This window comes from Bos mutus, chromosome 24 (genome assembly GCF_027580195.1).
Source record: "Bos mutus isolate GX-2022 chromosome 24, NWIPB_WYAK_1.1, whole genome shotgun sequence".
In the NCBI taxonomy this organism is placed as follows: domain Eukaryota; kingdom Metazoa; phylum Chordata; class Mammalia; order Artiodactyla; family Bovidae; genus Bos; species Bos mutus.
The window spans coordinates 33,352,441-33,370,594 of NC_091640.1; the positions used below are offsets into that span (position 1 = coordinate 33,352,441).

The window sequence follows — 18,154 nt, forward strand, 5'->3', positions numbered from 1 at the left end:
GAAAAGTAAGTATCAGGACTTCCTGGCGGTCCAGGGGCTAAAACTCCACATTCCCAATGCAGTGGGACTGGGTTTGATCCCTGGTCAGGGAACTAGATCACACATGCAGCTACTAAGACCCAGCACAACCACATATATAAATAAATACTTAGGAAAAAAGAAAAGTAAGTATCTTTAGGCATATCCTAGTTAAACTGTTGAAAACCAAAGATAGAGAAAATCTTAAAATCAACCAGAGGAAAAAAACACCTTCAATTTAAAAAGTAAGTGACTTTTCAACTGAAATTATGAATACCAACAGACATGGAATGACATCTTTAAAGTGTTGAAATTTAAGGGAGAAATTAGATAATCTGAACATGGTATTCCTTTATTCTTACTTTATATTTGTTTATTTTTATTTATTTGGCTTCTCTGGCTTTTAGTTGCAGTATGTGGGATCTAATTCCCTGACAAGGGATCGAACCTAGGCCCCCTGCATTGGGAGCTCAGAGTCTTAGCCACTGGACCACCAGGGAAATCCCCAGTGTTGTTTTTCGATACCTGGAAAAATAATGGTGAATTGTGTATTTTAATGAGGTGATACTAGACACTGTTAATAGCTGTGCCTGGAGTTTAACATGATTTGTCTGTCAATAATTACACTGATCCTGGAATAAATCACAGGATTGATATTAAAGTAATTCAGTATTTTAAAAACAGCGATCAGAGTTGTCAGCTTTAGCTGTGGTTTCTGTCTAATGGATTTGGAGTAGTTTCTTTGGTCCTAGGCGAAAAGGAGAGCCTGCTCTCAGATTATACATTTTTGTTAGATTTACTCTTGAACCTAAAAGACGGGCGTGGCTGGTAACATTCATACATGAATCTGTGACACAGATGGATTCCAGGACGGTCTGACACATGTGGCTACAGCGTGTGAGAAAGCTGGAGTCTGCCCGTCTCTGGAGATGGGACAGCACCATCTGCACAGTGTTAGAGCTGAACCGTATGGAGCAGAATTCCTCACATTTTAGTATGCATGCGTCTCACCAGGGAAGGAAGGGCTGTTCCCTTCTAGAGGGTGCTCAGGCAGTCTGGGTGGGGCCCGAGATCCGGCCTTTCCTCCAGGCTCCCAGATGGTGTTGATGGTAAGGGTGTAGAAAACAGCTGTTCTTCTTTCTGCCCACCACTTTCCCTACCTTCCACCAGAGAAATGTTCCTTCCTCCATACCCACAGTGAAGTTCAAGGGTGAGCTTCCGTGTTCTTACCTTACTCTGTTTCCCAGGCCATAGTCAGGTGGTTCAGGGACCAATCAGAATCTTCTCTGGCATTTTTAAACTTGGAACCAGAGAGCCAAGATCTCAGATCTTCTCAATGGAGATAATTGGTCAAAGAAGCACAGATGAGGGACCAAGGGTTTGTCTTCATGGTTCTCAGGTCTGGGTTCCAATGGTCCCTAATATATGAAAATTGATTTGAAAATCAACAACATCGTGACTTTTGGGGTTATATTAGCGGCTCTGATGATTGAGTGTATTTGCATAAAACGTTTTAGGCACTTACCATAAGCAAGTCTCTGTTGCTGGGCCCTGGTTGGGGAGACTACCATTTCAGTAGAATTTGGCATGTGCAATGATAAGGGGTTATGGAAGCCCCTAGAAGCTTCTGATCCACTCGAATCTGTGAATGGCAGTCAGGGTCAGGAAAAGATTTCTAGAAATGTATTTTCAGAAGGTGAGTAGGAATTGTTTGAGGAAGCCTATGAAACTGTTCTAAGTGGAGAGAACTTGCTGGGCAAAGGCAAGAGATGGGATGCAGCAGTGTTTGAAAAACTATAACCTGTTTACGTGGGAGGTGCCTGGCTGAAACTGGGGCAGTTATGGTGAAGGGCCTCATACACGTGCTGACGTGGTCACGTTTTCCTTAAGTCATATATATTTCAACAGACAACAACGGCATCAAGACAATAATAAACAATAAAGCTAAATTTCTGATTCTTTTCCAAATCCTTGACTCTGGCAGGTTCCCACTAACAACTGCTCCTCTTTATTTTCCTTTAAACAAACAGGAAATTTGTCTCGGGATCGAAATGAATGTTTAAAAAACAAACCTGATCTGCTTTAAATACCAAAATCTGTTTAAAGAACACAGAGGTTGTGACATGCATTGACAAAGCCAGGAAGTTCAAAGCCCCGCCGTTGACACAATGTATTAAGTTCTGCTGTTGTTGGCAGCCCAGGCTGTGGCAGGTCCTGGTGTTTGTCATTCAGGTCTGCATGTGCGCAAGGGAGACATTCCTGAGACCACAGGACTCTTTCTTCTTTGTGGAAACATTTGTATTTTTTAAAATGCTGTTCGAAGGCAAGAACAATAATTGGCAGTAATGGCTGCTACTCCCATCTCTTGAATGGCAAGTCCCAAGAGTAACTTGGAGTCTTTCTCATGAGCAGATTTTAGCCATTTTAAAGGTTAAAAAAAAAAAAGTTTATGCTTTTACTGACATCCATCTCCAGAATTTTTTCATCAACCTAAATTGAAACTCTGTACCCATTAAATGCTAACTTCCCACTCCTATCCTTCTCAGACTCTGGTAAAATTCATTCTGCTTTCTACCTCTGTGAGTTTAGCTGTTCTAAGTACCTCATATAAGTGGAATCATACAGTGCTTATCTGTGTCTGGTTGATTTCGCTGAGCTTAATGTCTTCCAGGTTCACCCATGTTGTAGCATATATCAAAATTTCCTTTCTCTTTAAGGCTGAAAAACATTCCATTGTACGTATACACCAGGTTTAGCTTACTCATTCATCCCTTGATGGACACTTGGGTGGCTTCCAGATTTTAGCTATTATGAATAACACTGCTGCAAACATGGGTTTGCAGATATTTGAGTCCTGGCTTTTAGTGGATTCTTATTTTCAAAAAGGCTATATGGAGCTCCCTTGGGGCCTCTCTGGCTGTGAGAGGAAGCTGACCTGGGAGTCGGAGCCTGGGCTCCACGGCTCCCTGACATGAAGTCGCCAGGCCCTGAAGTCAAGTCACACACTATCTCTGGGTCAGTTTCCCCACCTCTGAGCTTAGGGAATCGATTGCACCTCTCAAGTTCTGCCCTCAGGTGTCTGTGCTTGGGACATTCAGTACCCAGACCTGCATAGTCAGCTATTCCTGGCTTCTATTTGTTCCTCAGTGGAATTAGAAGTGAAGTGGACTCTTGGCACAAGCAGATTTATCATTCACACTTTCCAGTGTTTTTGAGCAGCCCTGAAGGCCCATGGCATATGGAAAGCTGTCGATTTGCTGAGGCATGAATTTGAAGTTCATACAGGGTGAGGTCGGTGTGTGGGTAGGTTGGGCTGGCCCCTGCCCAGTGTCTGCCCCTCAGTGAAGTGTGACCGGCTGCTATTCATCCCTTAGACAGTGAGTTTTGTGAAGTGGTCGAACTTTAGTGACTGTGTGTGTGATACACACACACACACACACACACACACATATGGGATGGGTCAGGAGGCGGGGGGAATGAGAAATGCTTTTAAAAAGAGAGCTGATGGTTGGGGCTGGTTATGGAAGTAAAGAAAGCAGAGAAGGGATCTCCCTAGCCGTCCAATGGTTAAGACCTCACCTTCCAATGCAGGGGGTAGGGGTTCAGTCCCTGGTTGAGGAGCTGAGATCCCACGTGCCTTGTGGCCAACAAAATAAAACATAAAAAACAGAAGCGATATTGTCACAGATTCAATGCATGTAAGCACATTGTCACTTCAGTCGTGTCCAACTCTTTGCAGCCCCATGGACAGTAGCCCGCCAGGCTCCCTTGTCCATGGGATTCTCCTGGCAAGAATACTGGAGTGGCTTGACCCAGGGATCGAACCCATGTCTCTTACATCTCTTGCATTGACAGGTGGGTTCTTTATCACTAGCGCCACCTGGGAAGCCCACAGATTCAATAAAGACTTTTTAAAAATGGTTCACATTAAAAAAAAAAAAAAACCCAAACCCAGAAAGCAGAGAAGCCTAAGGAACTAAGGGTCCTTCTGGAAATAGATTAAAAAGTGTCCCATCTAACTCCCGAGGAGTGCTATAGGACAAACAAGGTCACTATAAATTCCCTACAGAAATAAGACAGATCTCTTTGTGAGATTTCACTGAGTGTCTCAGCCAGCAGAAAATTTGCTCCACGAGAGGGGAAAATATAGAGATGTTTGAAAGAGGGGCCCAGGAGAAAGGCAGGAGACCATGCAAACGTTTCCAGGAAGCAGCAGATGGAAAGGCACCAGTCTGGCTACTACACCAACCTTATTTTCAAGTCAGGGCTGGTTTGAAACTTTTCAGAGGTGTTTTTCTTGGCAAAAGGTACAGTTAATAGGAACAAGCAGGCCAGCTGTCTATTTCACGGCAGACGAGATTCCTTCTGAGCTGAAAGAAACCAGCAGAGGGCCCGAGACGTAAGTCCTCGGCTGGACTGTTGCAGGGCACGTGGGGTGTGACAGTGTCACAGAGGAGACTGAAAGTCATATGGAAAAAGCCACCAGAAGGACTTCCCTGGTGGTCCATTGGCTAAGGCTCCAAGCTCCCAAGGCAGGGGGCCCCAGTTCCATCCCTGATCAGGGAACTAGAGCTGACATGCCACAACTAGGACCTGGCACCATCAAATAAATAAAAATATTTTTTTAAAAAGCCATTCGAGAAGCCAGTCAGAGCAGGCCATGTATGTGTATGTACATCCAGTCGTGGTGTGCAAGTGAAATGTATACAGTTACATTTGCCAACTTTATTCCTCAATAAAGTTGGCAGAAAAAGACAAGAGCTGGAAAAAAGGGTAAAGGAGATGAAGATAATGGTGAAGAGTTAAGAAAGGCTTCAGAAATTTCATGAGTTGTTCCATTAACGCCAAGCTGCCATAGCTAACCTCCCGCAGTACAACAGAGGCTTTTTCAGCAATCCCAAGAAATAAATCTCTGCTGGCACTCTCCCAGGAAATGTGCAGGAAGTTGCAAAAGTAAAGAGGGATTAATGAGATTAAGATTAACTTTGGTTGAGACTAAAGAAGGAAAGAGAAAAAAGTATGAGAAAATGATAAAGTTAGAATAAAAGGGAAGATGATAAAAATGGGCACAAATGAGATAGAATAATATTTCTATAAATCGCTGAATGTTAATGAATGGAAAACCTAGATGAAAATATTTTTGGAAAAAATGAAAATAACAAACTTGAATCCAGGAGAAAGAGAGGATTTGATTAGGACAGTGGGCATTAAAGGCCACCCCAATTAGGGCGTCCCTGGTGATTCAGATGTAAAGAATCTGGCTGCAATGCAGGAGACCTGGGTTTGATCCCTGGGTCGGGAAGATCCCCTGGAGAAGGAAATGGCAACCCGCTCCAGTATTATTCCTGGGAAATCCCACAGACAGAGGAGCCTAATGGGCTACATCCATGGGGTCACAAAGAGTCGCACACGACTGAGTGACTAACACTTTCACTTTTCACTTTCAACTAGAACCTCCAGGTCCAGGGGCGGTCAGGTCAGAGTGGAGACCCCAGTAAAGACCGTCTTTATCCTTCACCGAAAAAGAAGCAGGAAGGCTGATGTATTAACTTATGTGGTTTGTATAACCTTGTTTCCAAAACTAGACAGTCGCATTGCAAGATAATACATTTTAGGCCCACTTCATTTATGACTATAGATGCAAAAGTCCTAAATAAAATGTCAAACAAGAAGAGGGGAGGATGGGGGGAGAAGAGCCACTCTTTGAGATAAAAGCTCTTTGAGATAAAAGCCAGCACTCCGCTTTCACCTTGAGGAGTATTTCCTCTTGTCCTTTGCGTTCTACTCTGCAGCTGTCTCTCTGCCTTTGTTGTCACTTCTGTTTTGTTCCTGAAGACACCACAGGTTCTTTTTTGTTGTCAAGGTTTTTAGCTGCAAATCGATACAGGGAAGCAAATAGAAAGTGACCTTAAATGAGTGAACTATTACAAAGGTTCTAAGATCTCACAAGGTTTCTATACTGAGAGTTCCAGGTTTATATTTCCAGACTTCTTTTTGAGACGGTAAATGAGTGGAGATGAGACTCATCAAACATACTGCCTCCTTCTTCTTTTTTAAATTGTCTAAAAGCATGTTTGGCTGCACTGGGTCTTCTTTGCAGCGTGGTCGTTCTCTAGTCATGGTGCACAGGCTCATTCGTGTGGTTGCACGGGCTTAGTTGCCCCACAACACATGGGAGCTTGGTTCCCTGACCAGGCATCAAACACATGTCCCCTGAATTGGAAGATGGATTCTTAAACACTGGACCACCATACTCCATACTCACTTCTTCTGACCATCTGCCTGCTGCCTTGTTCCCATCTTGAGACCTGACGAGGCCTCCAAGACAGGACATGACATTCCTTTGAGCGAGATGGTAGTTGATATCTCTGAGGACACACAGCCTGAGTGACCTGTCCTGATACAGCCTGCTTTTTACTTCTTCTCATTGCAGAGAAGCAAGTTCTTAGGGTAACTTTCCTCACAGAAGCTGCTTTGCATTCCAGAGTGCAGAATCCTGGGAGGAAAAAAAAAATCTTACCTGAGCTGGCATTTCAGAGTTGGTCTTTGGTTCTCAAAACTTTTTGTGTCGACTTTTTAGAGGCATCTTGGGAGTCTGAGTCCTGTTACTGCCACTTCTAAGAGGTTTTTTAAAAATTTCTAGCTCTGAGAAATGTGGAGTAACTCTTTTCTCTCCTTTGCCTCCTGTGTTCTTCTCAGTCACTGCTTCAGTCATGTCTGACTGTGTGTGACCCCATCGATCATAGCCCATCAGGCTCCTCTGTCCATGGGATCTTCCAACAAGAATACTGGAGTGGGTTGCCATGCCCTCCTTCAGGGGATCTTCTTGACCCAGGGATCAAACCCTCATCTCTTTTGCCTCCTGCATTGCAGGTGTGTTCTTTACAGCTGAACTGCCAGGGAAGCCCATTTACTGGCTCCTAGATGTTTGCAAATAATTAATGATTTCATTGCTCCCTCTCTTAGGAAGAACCTGGTTTCTCAGAATGTGTGCATTGGGCAAGAAAGACAGGGACATTAGGACAAGGCGAGAGACAGTGCTGTTGGCGAAGGTGGGTTGGCAGCTCGGTTTTTAGCTGGAGGATCTGGGAATGGGTGAATGGATACTCTGACCTTGGGGGTTCTTGTTGTATAGCTGAGACAAAATGGAAACAGGTATTCTTGCTCTGCTGTTGCCCTGGAGAGAGAAGAGTGCGATCTTAGCTGTGTGCCTCCTCTTTTGAAAAATTTGGAAATTAAATGCTTCTTTGAAGATTCTCATCTCAAAATAGACAAGGACTTAGCATTTTCCATGAAACACCAAGGACTAGGAAGTGTGTGGAGGTGGGAAAGACAGAGTGGGAAGACATAGCTGATGTCTGGGATCTGAACTGCCACCAACTAATGGCTTTGGAGAAGGTCCCCAAGGTCCTGCTGCTCTGATGACCTTTTGCTGAAATTGTTTCTGCAGGTGATCACGTCTGGCTTATCGATGTTGCTGTTTGATACAATTCTGACCAGGGAAACCATGGGATGGTAAGTCTTTTAGCAGAGAGAGGAGAGGAAGATAAGTCCTTTGGATTTCCTTGGGATACTAATATTTGCTCTCCAGTGTTAGTGTGTGTGTTTGGGGTGTATGTCCTGCTGCTGCTGCTAAGTCACTTCAGTCGTGTCCGACTCTGTGTGACTCCATAGACGGCAGCCCACCAGGCTCCCCCGTCCCTAAGATTCTCCAGGCAAGAACACTGGAGTGGGTTGCCATTTCCTTCTCCAATGCATGAAAGTATGTCCTATGGACATATAAATAAACATACATTCAGAAGAGTGCTTATATCATGAATATTTTCACAAACTGAATATATTATATCTGGTACAGCCAGCATTCAGGAAGCAGAGCCTCACCAGGACACCTTTGAGCCACTCATCCACACAAGAGTAACCACTGTGGGTGAACCACCAATTATGTGTGTATATATAACTATAACTGTAACTATAAATATGTAACTATAACTTTAACTGTGACTATAACTATGTTTGTGTTTCTTCCTTTGATCCTTCAATTCATTTTTCTCTTAGACAAGCTCCAAACCATCCTCGTTTAGAATGCACTCAATCCATTTGCTTAAAGACATATTTGAGCACAGACCTGAAGAAGTGGGGGAGTGAGCCCTGGGGACACTGTGGGGGTAACAGAAATTGCAAAGGCCCTGAGGTGGGAGAGTGCTTGGTTTGCTCAAGGAGCAATGTGACCGGAGCAGCTTGCTGGGCGAGAGCGGTAGGAGATGAGGCTGGAGAAGTAGTAGGTGGTTAACCATGTGGGTTCTTAAAGGCCATTATAAGGGCTTGGCTTCACCATGAGTGGAGGCAGGGAGGAGTGATCCAAGGATTTTTGAGCAGCGCAGCCACACGCTCCTACTTTAAAATCACGCTCCCCGGTCTGCTGTGTGGAAGGTAAGGTGGTAGGGTTCTGCACCTGAACCCTGTACACAGAATACTGATCGGTGACTGACCGCATTAAGACTTTGATCTCCTCCAGCTTACTAATATTCAGACCAGCTGACGTGATGATCACCAAGGGTCATGGTTGTCATCTTCAAGGAGGGTGAAGGTGAGGTGGGGAATGATGGTGAGTTTAAACTGTTAGGACTGCTGTTGCTCCCGTCAATCAGTGGGCATGCTATTTTGGGGGGTATGTACTTCGGTAGGGCTTCCCAGGTGGCGCTAGTGGTAAAGAATCTGCCTGCCAAATGCAGGAGACATTAGAGACATGGGTTTGATTTCTGGATCAGGAAGATCCCCTGGAGGAGAGCATGGCAACCCACTCCAGTATTCTTGCCTGGAGAATCCCACGGACAGATGAGCCTGGCGGGCTATCTTCCATAGGGTTGCAAAGAGTCGGACACGACTGAAGCGACTTGGCACGCACGTTTATACTTAGGTATTTTATTTTATAATTTTTGGCTATGCTAGGTCTTGGTTGCTGCATGCAGGCTTAGTTGCCCCATGGCATGTGGGGTCTTAGTTCGGGACCAGGGATCAAATCCACGCCTCCTGTATTGGAAGGCGGTTTCTTACCTCCAGACCAACCAGGGAAGTCCTATACTTATATATTTTAAATCTATATAGTAACGTATGCTATTTGCACCATAAGCAAGGTAGTCAAAACTACCATAATAGGCAGCAAAATTGGAAGGCAGTCAGTGTAGGGTTGACTTAGGAAAAGGACGGAGAGTCATCAAGACTGTTGCTTAACAAGTTATAATAGAAATATATCAAAAATGGATAAGCAGAAGGCAGAGATCATTTACCTAATTTAAAGTGACAATCCTTGGCCAGTTTCCAAACGCAAGTCAATTCTCAGAATCAGAATCCATCAGCTGAGGAGAAGATCAGTTCCTAATGAGTAAAGATTCAGTAGGAGACATTTGCGACAATACAGAAATGCATCCAGCAAAGTATAGATCCTCTGTTTCCATGGTCTCCACTTGCCAGAAGTCACACGCGTTTGGGCTGATGGTGAGGACAATGCACTGTTTCGCCAGGGGAGTCTGTGCGGAGGGAGGTGGGCTCCACTGTCTATGAAGTAAACCCACGCTGAGTGGTGCTTGTCGAGCCAAGCCTGCCGAGCCTCTCAATGACCTGGACATGGGTCAGTCCTCCCCAAGTCTTCACCCAGCTTGCCAGCTGCTGGCCTGGTGACCCACAGCTTTCCTTTCCTGTGACCACGGCTACCTGCTATATGGCCTAACTCACTAATGCAGCACCTTAAGGAGAATAATTCGTGTTGGTTCTCACTGCTTACTGTCTCTTAACCTCTGTTTTAAAAAGAAAAACAAGCCTAGGTCCACTTGAAGTTATATACTGCTTATTTTCATTCCAGTTTGAATATATTGTTTGGCAATACCCGCCCCCACTCCCAGCACCAGGAATGGCACTCCAGAACTGACTTGCAGACAAGTTTTGGAGGTTTTTACATTTCTTTACCAACATAATGGAAAGAAAAGCATTTTATTTAGTTTTGCTGAAATAAGGCATAGTCCTAGAAAATCCGTATTTTTTTCTCATGCTTGTTGTTTAATTGCTAAGTCGTGTCTGACCCCTTTGCAACCCCATGGACTACAGCCTCCCAGGCTCCGCTGTCCCTGGAATTCTCCAGGCAGGAATACTGGAATGGGTTTCCATTTCCTTCTCCAGGGGATCTTTCTGACCCAGGGATCGAACCTATGTCTTCTGCATTGGCAGGTGGATTCTTTACCACTGAGCTACCAGGGAAGTGCCTTTCTCGCTTGGTATGAGAGTAATCCTAAGGGTTGGCTTCCTCCACCACCTCCCCCAGTTTTTGCATTTGCTCCAAGGCCACAGTGCAGGTTGATGGGGCCAGCACTAGGCCCCGTGTGTCCAGGGCAGCCTCCTGTCCCCCAGGACAGCCTCCTGTCCCCCAGGACAACTTGTAAATAATCCCCCATCTTGTGCTGTTATAGTCCCCCTGCCCCAACTCACACACACACACACAAATGGTATCAAGTTTAAACATCAGTATGAGGTTCCTGCAGGATGAATGTGAGGGGCAGGACCAGGCTCTGGGAATACCATGATGAGGAAGTCCAAGAGGCAACTTTGCATCTCCTGTGTCTTTGGGCTGGAAGGGGTTTGTTCAATAAACAGGTATTTCCTGGGACCCAGTATGTGTCAGGGCCAACTCTTGGATAAAAGTGAAAAGTCGCTGCCCCTGGGATGTCAGTAGTTACTTATCTTCCTGCCTGGTGTTAGTTGCTCAGTCATGTCTGACTCTTTGAGACCCCAAGGACTATAGCCCACCAGGCTCCTCTGTCCATGGGATTCTCCAGGCAAGAATACTGGAGTGGGTTGCCATCCCCTTCCCTTCTCCAGGGGCAGGTCTGTATCTAAACCATCCACACTGACAGAAATGAATCTTTTTGCTCATGGCATTCTGTGAAAATGGTTTTCAGCTTCTCTCAGAAGCCCCTAATGGGGCACTTCCTGCCCTAAGAAGAAAAATGGAAAGAAAAGAAAAGTTAAGAAATACTTCTATGCCATCCTCTTCCTCCACCTCCTAATCTCTTCTCTCCTTTTTAGTAATAACTAACCATTTATTGCGGAGAAGGCAATGGCACCCCACTCCAGTACTCTTGCCTGGAAAATCCCATGGACAGAGGAGCCTGGTGGGCTGCAGTCCATGGGGTCACGGAGAGTCGGACACGACTGAGCGACTTCACTTTCACTTTTCACTTTCATGCAGTGGAAAAGGAAATGGCAACCCACTCCAGTGTTCTTGCCTGGAGAATCCCGGGGACGGGGGAGCCTGGTGGGCTGCTGTCTATGGGGTCGCACAGAGTCGGACACGACTGAAGCAACTTAGCAGCAGCAGCAACCATTTATTGAGCAACTACTATATTTCAGACATTTTCATATTAATATTATATATCTCATTAACTTGCACAGCAACCCTCCAAGTTAGCCCCCATTTTAATTAAAAAAATTTTTTTGGCTGTGCATGGCATGTGGGATTTCTGTTCCCTGACCAGGGATCGAATCTGCACCCCCTGCATTTGAAGCAAGGAGTCTTAAGCACTGGACTGCCAAGTAAGTTCCCTAGTCCTGTTTTAAAGATGGAGAAGCTGAGGTTCAGACATTTAACTGTTTTTTCCCCCAGGATTTTAGAGCAGTCCACGGGTCGCCAGAGTCGGACAGGACTGAGTGACATCACTTTCACTTTTCACTTTCACGCATTGGAGAAGGAAATGGCAACCCACTCCAGTGTTCTTGCCTGGAGAATCCCAGGGACGGGGGAGCCTGGTGGGCTGCCGTCTATGGGGTCACACAGAGTCGGACACGACTGAAGTGACTTAGCAGCAGCAGCAGGTGATTGGAAGAAAGGAAAGGAAGTATTATTTGCTCAGTCATGTCTGACTCTTTGTGACCCCATGGACTGTAGCCCATCAGGCTTCTTTGTCCACAGGAGTCACCAGGCAAGAATACTGGAGTGAATAGCCATTTCCTCCTCCAGGGATCTTCCCAATCCAGGGATCGAACCCAGGTCTCTTGCATTGTAGGTGGATTCTTTACCATCTGAGGCAACCTCTAATGTTTCTCTTCCCACCAGTCTGATCATTTATAAGGAGTATCTGGATGATTCGGCAGCAATACGGAAGGAGCGTTACCCAAGACATATCGGCCCTATTTCTTGTTCAGAGACTGACACGGTGAACTAGGAATGTCCAGTGGAACATTTTTAGGAAAAGGATCTCACTGCCTTAGACTTTTAATACTATAAGTTATGTTTCTGTGAATTAACAAAAAAATATGTATTGAGTGACTGGTGTATGCAAAGCATGTGGAAGTCATTAAGGAGCATAAGACATCATCCAGCCCTTGAGGAGTTTTCAGGAGAAGAAGTCATAAAGATAATTTCTGAGGTAGGATAGTAACTGTTTTTTGTAAATACATATATTTTTTTGGCCGTGCCACTACCACACAGCATGTGCGATCTTTCCCAACCAGGGATCAGACCTGTGCTCCCTGCATTGGGATTGTGGAGTTTTTGTTGTTAGTGGTGGTTTTGTTTTTTGTTTTTAAGCCAATGGACCACCAGGGAAGTCTTGGATAGTAAGTATTTGTATGCACAGTGGGTGTGAAGAACAGAGAGAGAGGGCCAGGGTGATAGGGAGGGGCTTGAAACTGGACCTGATGCAGAAGGGAGAGGCTTAGCCAGGCTGTGGGTGGAACAGGACTTGGTCCCTCTGGGCCTGGGAAGACAGGGAAGAATGGAGGGGCAGAAGGTGCCTATGGTGAGACTTAGCAATTTGGAACTAGAGCTGGGGCAGGGGGCGGGAGCTGACCCTACAGTCCCTCCTCCTCTCCCTCACCTGTCCTCCTGGGAAGGCAGAACCCAGATGGTGGGCAGGTTGACGTCCAGAAACCCAATGGCCAAGGTATCCCGGTGCATCCTTGAGGCTGTTCCCGCAGTTTCTGTACCTTAACCTTCATCTAATATCATGGCATCTGGTCCCGTCACTTTATGGCAAATATGGGGAAAAAATAGAATGACAGACTTTATTATCTTGGGCTCCAAAATCACTGTGCCTGGTGACAGCAGCCGTGAGATCAAAAGACACTTGCTCCTTGGAAGAAAAGCTATGACCGACCTAGACAGCGTATTAAAAAGAAGAGACATCACTTTGCTAACAAAGGTCCATATCATCAAAGCTATGGTTTTTCCGGTGGTCATGTATGGATGTGAGAGTTGGACCATAAAGAAGGCTGAGCGCCGAGGAATTCATGCTTTTGAACTGTGGTGCTGGTGAAGACTCTTGCGAGTCCCTAGGACAGCAAGAACATCAAACCAGTCGATCCTAAAGGAAATCAACCCTGAATATTCCTTGGAAGGACCGATGATGCTGAAACTGAAGCTCTAATACTTTGGCCACCTGATGCGAAGAGCTGACTCACTGGAAAAGACCCTGGGAAAGACTGATGGGAGGAGGAGAAGAGGGCAATAGAGGAATGAGATAGTTGGGTGGCATCACTGATTCAATGGACATGAATTTGAGCAAACTCTGGGAGATAGTGAAGGACAGGGAAGCTTGGTGTGCAGCAGTCCATGGGGTCACAAAGAGTCAAATACGACTGAGTGACTGAACAACAACAGCAACCTTTATAGTGACTATCTCAATTCTTGATGGCATTTTTTTTTTCAAATAATTCTCATTGACTATATTTTGTACATAATTTCAGAATGAACTAAAAAAAAACAAAACCTAGGTATTGAACTGAGTGTAAGAAATAAGTGTGAGATGCTCTGCAGTGGGGAGGACGTGCTTAGTCTGAAGGTTCCCACAGCCGTCTGTGGGAGCTGTGCCTACAGGCTGTCCCACATCCTGTGGACTTCATGGTATGCCCTGAACACGATGGAAAGAAGGGCTGTGTGTACCCAAGTCAAGGAAACAGCATGTGTGATCATTGCAAAAGGAACCTTGACTTTGGAATTTCCTGATTCTTGAGAACTCTTGAGTTTAAGGATGGTGTGTTTTCAGCCTCAAAGAATTTTCCGACCACAAAGTGAACCACCAGAAGAGGAGTGTCAGACTGTGTTTCAGATTTCCTGTCTTTTGCACAGGGCTGGTCTGCATTGTCCGTAGACTGGGTGTGTTCAAGCTGTGACTGGGTGACCAGCTAATCGGATCCTGGGCAGGAATCCATGGCCCATCTCTGCCCCGTGGGAGCCTAGACTGATCAGAAGTCACAAAAGGCTGTTTGGTTTGGACCGACTGTGTTTGTCTGCATAGTTATCGTTTCTTTTTCTTTTTCCCCCTTTGATTTTCAAATTTCAAATTATTCAACATTTAGAAATCAGGTGGTTTCCCTGTAAAAGTCCAGATCTCCAGATTCTTTCAAAAATATGGAGCAGCTGTTAAGTTGGGCCTGCACGCCCACATGGCAGCAGTTGCTGGAGTGGGTGGAGGTGAGTAGAAGCTGTACAGCCACCCCCCTGCAGTCCGGCTGGGGCAGAGGACCCTGTATCCACTGACACCCTCATCTCCATTGCTTGTATGTTCTTTCATTCTACCAGAAGTGCTTACTGGGTTCTGTAGACACAGTTCAAGACCCCAGTGAGGTCACCGTCTAGGAGACCAGGGTACATGTTATTGTCCATCTCCTTGGATGGGCAGCAGCTTAGATGCACAAAATAGCTTGTTATCTGAAGGTTTTTCACCCTCGGTGCTGTTGACCTCTTTGTTGTGAGGGGCTGTCCTGTACCACATAGAATTTTTAGCAGCAAGCCTAAGCCCCACCTCACCAGGTGCCAGTAACACTCCCTCAATTCCAACAACCAAAAAACACGTCCAGGCTTTGCCAAAGCTCTTCTTGTTGGCAGAATCACCACAGTTGGGAATCACGGATCTAAAGGTTTGTGGTGGTTCATGGACAAAAACGCCATTTGAAATTTCAGCAAGATCTTAAAGAACTTATCTCCTCACCAGAGATTTGGATCAGCTCCAGGCTCAGACCCTTGGCAGCCCCTGCCACCCCCACTGTGTACCTCCATCAGCAGGTACCACAGGAAGTGACAGATGTGCACTTCCTGCCTACCTGCTGGCTGAGGATCCTCCCTGAAAGGGTTGTTTCATTCACCTTTCCATCTCTCTGTCTGGCACTGTTAGCTCAATCAGTGGGTCCTGTACTCAAGAAAAATGATAAACCCATACCCCCAACGTCGGTCAGCTTTTAAAGCCTTTAATTAAAAGCCACTGCTCTTGTCCAGCTATCTTATCTTCTTTTTAACGATAAAAGCCCAGCATTTTAGTATCTATTGCAGGCTTGGTAATTTAAATATCCAGATTCATATTTAGTTATTTGTTTTGAAATTAACAACATTCTAGGTTATGAATCAATATGAATTCCCAGTATCCCAAAATTTTGGCAAAGGAAATTCAACACATTCAAAAAAAAAAAAAATTCTGAACTGTGAGTGGTGTTTCTGTCAAGTAGAATTATTAGTAGTTGTCGGTACTTCCTCTTTGAATGCTCTTTAGATGAGGAGAGTCGCTTTTCCTGGTGAAATAGTTTAAGTACAAGGAGAGAAAAGAATCACCAAAACACAGCCTCTTTGTTTGTAGGATTTGGTGATCAGCTTCTCATTTGTACTCATCATTCACTGGGCTTGCCATTGACCCTGGGTTACAAACATGGTGGTCACTTCAACTTGATCCTAGTCTCAACCTCACCCTTAGAGAATGGTCTTATATCATCTCTGAGTAAAGATGTCTTTGCCTTTAGTTTTAGGGGAATGCTCAGAGACTGCCTAAGTCTATTTGGAGGAAGAGTGAATTTCGGAGTGAAGAAAGAACTTCCTCCAGCATACCCCAAAGTGCAGCTAGGATCATGGTGTTTGCAGTTTTTCAGCAGAATTAAGAATCTGAAACCTCTTCTTTAAAATGCTGAGAAAGGCCTTCTGAATAACTACACTCATTACCTTTCCACACAGAGTAATTAATCAGATTGTGAATCGTCACAAAGCAAGTCCCCAGGGGAGTGGTGCATTTATTTTGGTGAGGAAAAGAGAGAAAAAAATAGTTTGGAATCCAGATGGGAAAGTGGGGAGCAGGTATAAGAATTCCATCACTCATTGAGCAAGTATTTATTGGGTGTTGTGTTAAGTGCTAGGCCTACAGCTGAGAAAAGGATACAGTCTCTGTCCTCAGTCTGGAAAGTTCCATAGGAATTCATTGAATCACCACAATAATAAATGTAAGTTCGAGATGGGGCCTTTGGCTCCTGATAAGAGAGAAGACAAAGAGTGGAGAGACGCCGAAAATAAATAATCCCTGGAAGAGAACTGAGTGATGACTATTTCTGGCTGGCTCTGCAGTCTGAATGTTTATGCCTTCGTTACATGAAGTTTGTTCATTTTGGGAATGATGGGGATTACAAGATTTGCAAACAGTTCAATAAAGCTCTGACTTAAACAGCTGTAATGCTATTAAGATTCCTGCACCCCATGTCAGCGTCTCCCGCTGTTTAGAAAACAGCATCAAAGCTCACCTCCCTGGTGCTCTTCAGGGTAAATGGAACCTGGTTTGTTTTCATGTCAGCATTCTCTAAAGCCGCTCGGTGTTTTATTAAATCGCTAAACCAAGGCGATGCAATGCAAGGTTATTACACTGCAGCATTGTTCTAAGGCTGGGGGAGGGAGGGTGGCAAAGAGCCAGCCGAAACCCTGTTCTCCCCGGTGATTAAGGAAGATTAGTGGAAATGATTGACCCCCTGTTACATTTGCAGAAATAAAACTCTTCCCAAGTCGGAGTTCTGTACTGATCTCGCGTTAGGTCACGGTGACTCTGTGCTCATCCAGGGATTTGAGAAGACGGTGTGTGTGTTCTTAAAGGAATGCAGAAGGAAACAGCAGATCGGCTTAGAAGGCAAAACTGGGTCTTTAGAGGTGAGCCTGTGTGCAGAATGGGCTTCCCAGGTGGCTCAGTGGTAAAGAATCTGCCTGCCAATGCAGGAGACGCAAGAGGCACAAGTTTGATCCCTGAATTAGGAAGATCTTCCCTGGCGGAGGAAATGGCAATTTTGCCATTTCATTTCATTTTCAGTATTCTTGCCTGGAAAATTCCATGGACAGAGGAGCCTGGTGGGCTATAGTCCATGAGGTTGCAAAGAGTTCAGACACGACGGCACACACGTTGTACAGAACAAATGGCTTCCCCTCCCTGGGTCCTTCATCCAAAAAGAAGAGGTGATAGAACCCACCAGCATCTAGGTCTGTCCCCAAACTACAGCGGGGACAAGTCCAATGGGGTCGTATTTAAAAATACAGTCTTTTGGAACTTGGTCCCCAGTTTCTCCCAGAAGCAATTTTATAAATGATGAGTATAGATCTAGGAAAGTCCTCTGAAATCTGTTTGGTTTGTAACAAACTTCAGCTACATTATTATGAATTCAGCGTGTGTTAGAATTCATTGACTTATTGTCATTATTTGTAATACTTCTGATTGGGGAACTAAGATCCCACATGCCACGTGGTACAGTCAAAAAAAAAAAAAACCCCAAAAAACCAAGAAACACCTGAGCACACTTTGAACTCAGCTTATTGTTTTCCTGTTCCCACTTAGTTCACTTGGAAGTGGTTCATGGTAGATGTTATCTTTAGGTCATAGTCACCCCCATAGGTGACTTTTTTCACTGAGAACAGAATATACACGGCCTAAGTGTATCTCATACATTTGATGCCTTAGACATATATTAGGACCATGGAGGTACCACTACCCAAGTATGAGTGTGTTGTGTGTGGGTATGTATGAGGAGTGGGTATATAGGAAGCATGCGATGCTGGGGGTTAAATGGAGAAAGAAAAAAGAAGAAGGTGGCATCAGAAGGGCTGTTGGCACCTCTGAACAAGAGCAGTTTATCCTCAGGGACCCCCATCACAAGCCTTTACTCATGGCCCAGCCCAGGCCTCAGAGGTGCTTTGGGGGAAGAATGATGGGGGCTTCAGACAGACACTAGAGTGTCTAGTGAGAAGTTTAAAATAGAAAATGTGCAAACCCTCAAATGTGTTACATTTTAGGCATGTAAAATTCACCTCTTTCTCACAGTCTTCCGTTCTGCTATTTTTCATTTTCATTTTCACTGA

At 45.0% G+C, this 18,154-nt stretch overlaps 1 protein-coding gene across 5 annotated transcripts in view; it reads left to right on the forward strand.

The window, feature by feature from the left end:
• TMEM241 (transmembrane protein 241) overlaps nucleotides 1-18,154 on the forward strand; it is a 123,867-nt gene that overhangs the window by 102,703 nt on the left and 3,010 nt on the right. For 2 of the 5 annotated variants that reach the window (XR_011462504.1, XM_070361940.1), the window contains one exon: nucleotides 7,469-7,533. Coding sequence is in view for 3 of the 5 variants with exons in the window: in XM_070361940.1 (XP_070218041.1) it covers nucleotides 7,469-7,533 (65 nt within the window). In the remaining 2 variants the exon portion in view is untranslated. Of the gene's footprint in view, nucleotides 1-6,717; nucleotides 6,953-6,984; nucleotides 7,071-7,468; nucleotides 7,534-18,154 lie in introns of those variants that run through there. The other 3 variants (XM_070361939.1, XM_070361941.1, XR_011462503.1) reach the window with 2 other exon arrangements.